We start from the raw sequence: 1,786 nt of genomic DNA, 5'->3' as shown, positions 1-1,786 counted from the left end.
TACATTTGGTGACCCAAAGTGACTGCCGGCCCCGGATTCCCGCCGCATCGGCGTGCGCAGCCCAGCTCCGCCGCCTTGGCCTGACCACCCAGCCCTGCTGCCCTGGCCTGCCCGCCCAGCCCGGCCCCTCCGACCCGGCCTGCACGTCGCATCAGCGTACCCAGCCCAGCCCCACCGCCCCGGCCTGCACGCCACACCAGCGTGCCCAGAACCGCCCCGGCTTGCCCAGCCCAGCCCCACCGCCCCGGCTTGCCCGCCGTACCAGCGTGCCCAGTGCCGCCCCGCCGTGTCCAGCCCTGCCCCGCCGCACCGGCGTGCCCAGCTCCGCTGACCCAGCCTGTCCAACCCCGCCACACCGTACTGCTCTGGCCAACCCAGCTGCCCACGACCATCGCTACATACCAACCACGTAAGCATGACGGACGATCAACAACATGAAGTAAGTGTATTCCGCGCACACCCTTTTTCCGACCGTGACCCAACAATATGGTTCACAATCCTCGAGTGCAACTTTAAGGCAGGCCACATTACCACCAGCCTAACAAAAATTTCCCATGCTTGTGGCCTCTTACCACCTGACGTACTACTCCAGGTTTGGGACACCATCTCCAAGGCACCCACATCTGATACCCCATATGAGGATCTGAAGCAAGCCGTTCTGGACCACCTTGAGTCTTCCAAAGCTACACGCCTGAAGGAGCTCATCTCTAAAAAAGAACTTGGAGATGAGAAACCGTCCGACTTGTTGCGACGCATGAAGCGATTGCTCGGAGACAAATACGCAGCATTCGGCAGGTCCATCTTGCTCCACCTATTCCACAAGCGCCTGCCACCAACCATCAAAGTCAACCTCTTCAGCGCTAAGAACAAGCTCTTGCTCGAAGAGTTAGCCACGCTCGCTGATGACTTCATAGCTTCGGTACCAGTTGCGCGTCTTACCATCGCCAAGATCGCCGACCAGTCCGCAACTCAGGAGTTAACCGAGCTAGTCTCCAAACTCACCCTTCAGGTCAGTGCCCTCCAAGAGCAGGTTGCCAATCTTCACAGACGACCCCCGTCACCCATATAACACCGCAACCGCTCCAGGTCTACATCCAGAGGGAACCCAAGGCAAACATCAGGCGTCTGCTTCTACCATCGTCGATTTAGACAAGATGCGAAGAAATGCGCACAACCGTGCACCTTCTCTCCGGCACCGTTAAACGAGATGGGCCATTTCTAATGGCGCACAGCGTTCGCCAACTTACATGGAAACTTTTCTTCGTTTTTGAACCACTCTCAAACACCACATATCTCATAGCTACCAGAGCTGAAGTCAGTGTCCTGCTTGCCACAGCAACCCAGCACTCACTGCCGCCAATATCTTACCTCTACGTAGCCAACGGCACCAAGATACATGTTTTCAAGAGGAAGACACTTCAGCTAGAACTCAACCTTCGCCGATCTTTTGAGTGGGCCTTCTACGTTGCAGCAGTTTCCCAACTAATTCTTGGCGCCGATTTTTTTACCCACTTCGATCTCCTGATCTATATTAAAAATCGCGAGCTCCACGATCCCCTTACATCGATGTCATCCAACACCCGGCTAACAACCGGAGTAAGTAGCCAGCTTTCAGCCATCAGTGCCGATAACAAGTTTGTTTCTCTCTTCAAGACCTTCCCTGCCTTGACACAACCTTACTCCACGACCACAAGTGTGAAACACCACTTAGCGCACTACATAGAGACTACGGGGTTCTCCAGTTTACACCAAAGCCCGTCGTCTAGCTCCAGAACGCCTCAAACTA

At 55.6% G+C, this 1,786-nt stretch overlaps 1 protein-coding gene across 1 annotated transcript; it reads left to right on the top strand.

The window, feature by feature from the left end:
* Positions 1 to 415: 415 nt before the first annotated feature.
* Positions 416 to 1,069, top strand: LOC143028866 (uncharacterized). Its single transcript, XM_076191225.1, has one exon. The coding sequence runs from the start codon at positions 416 to 418 to the stop codon at positions 1,067 to 1,069; it is 654 nt and encodes a 217-aa protein (XP_076047340.1).
* Positions 1,070 to 1,786: the final 717 nt, after the last annotated feature.

Source organism: Oratosquilla oratoria, chromosome 10, assembly GCF_046742065.1.
Source record: "Oratosquilla oratoria isolate Oo_2021 chromosome 10, ASM4674206v1, whole genome shotgun sequence".
Classification (NCBI taxonomy): Eukaryota; Metazoa; Arthropoda; class Malacostraca; order Stomatopoda; family Squillidae; genus Oratosquilla; species Oratosquilla oratoria.
This window is presented reverse-complemented; position numbering and strand designations above follow the sequence as displayed.

Bases quoted from the DNA above. Each gene is read 5' to 3' on its own strand.
- LOC143028866 (XM_076191225.1), top strand. From the start codon at position 416: ATGACGGACGATCAACAACATGAAGTAAGTGTATTCCGCGCACACCCT.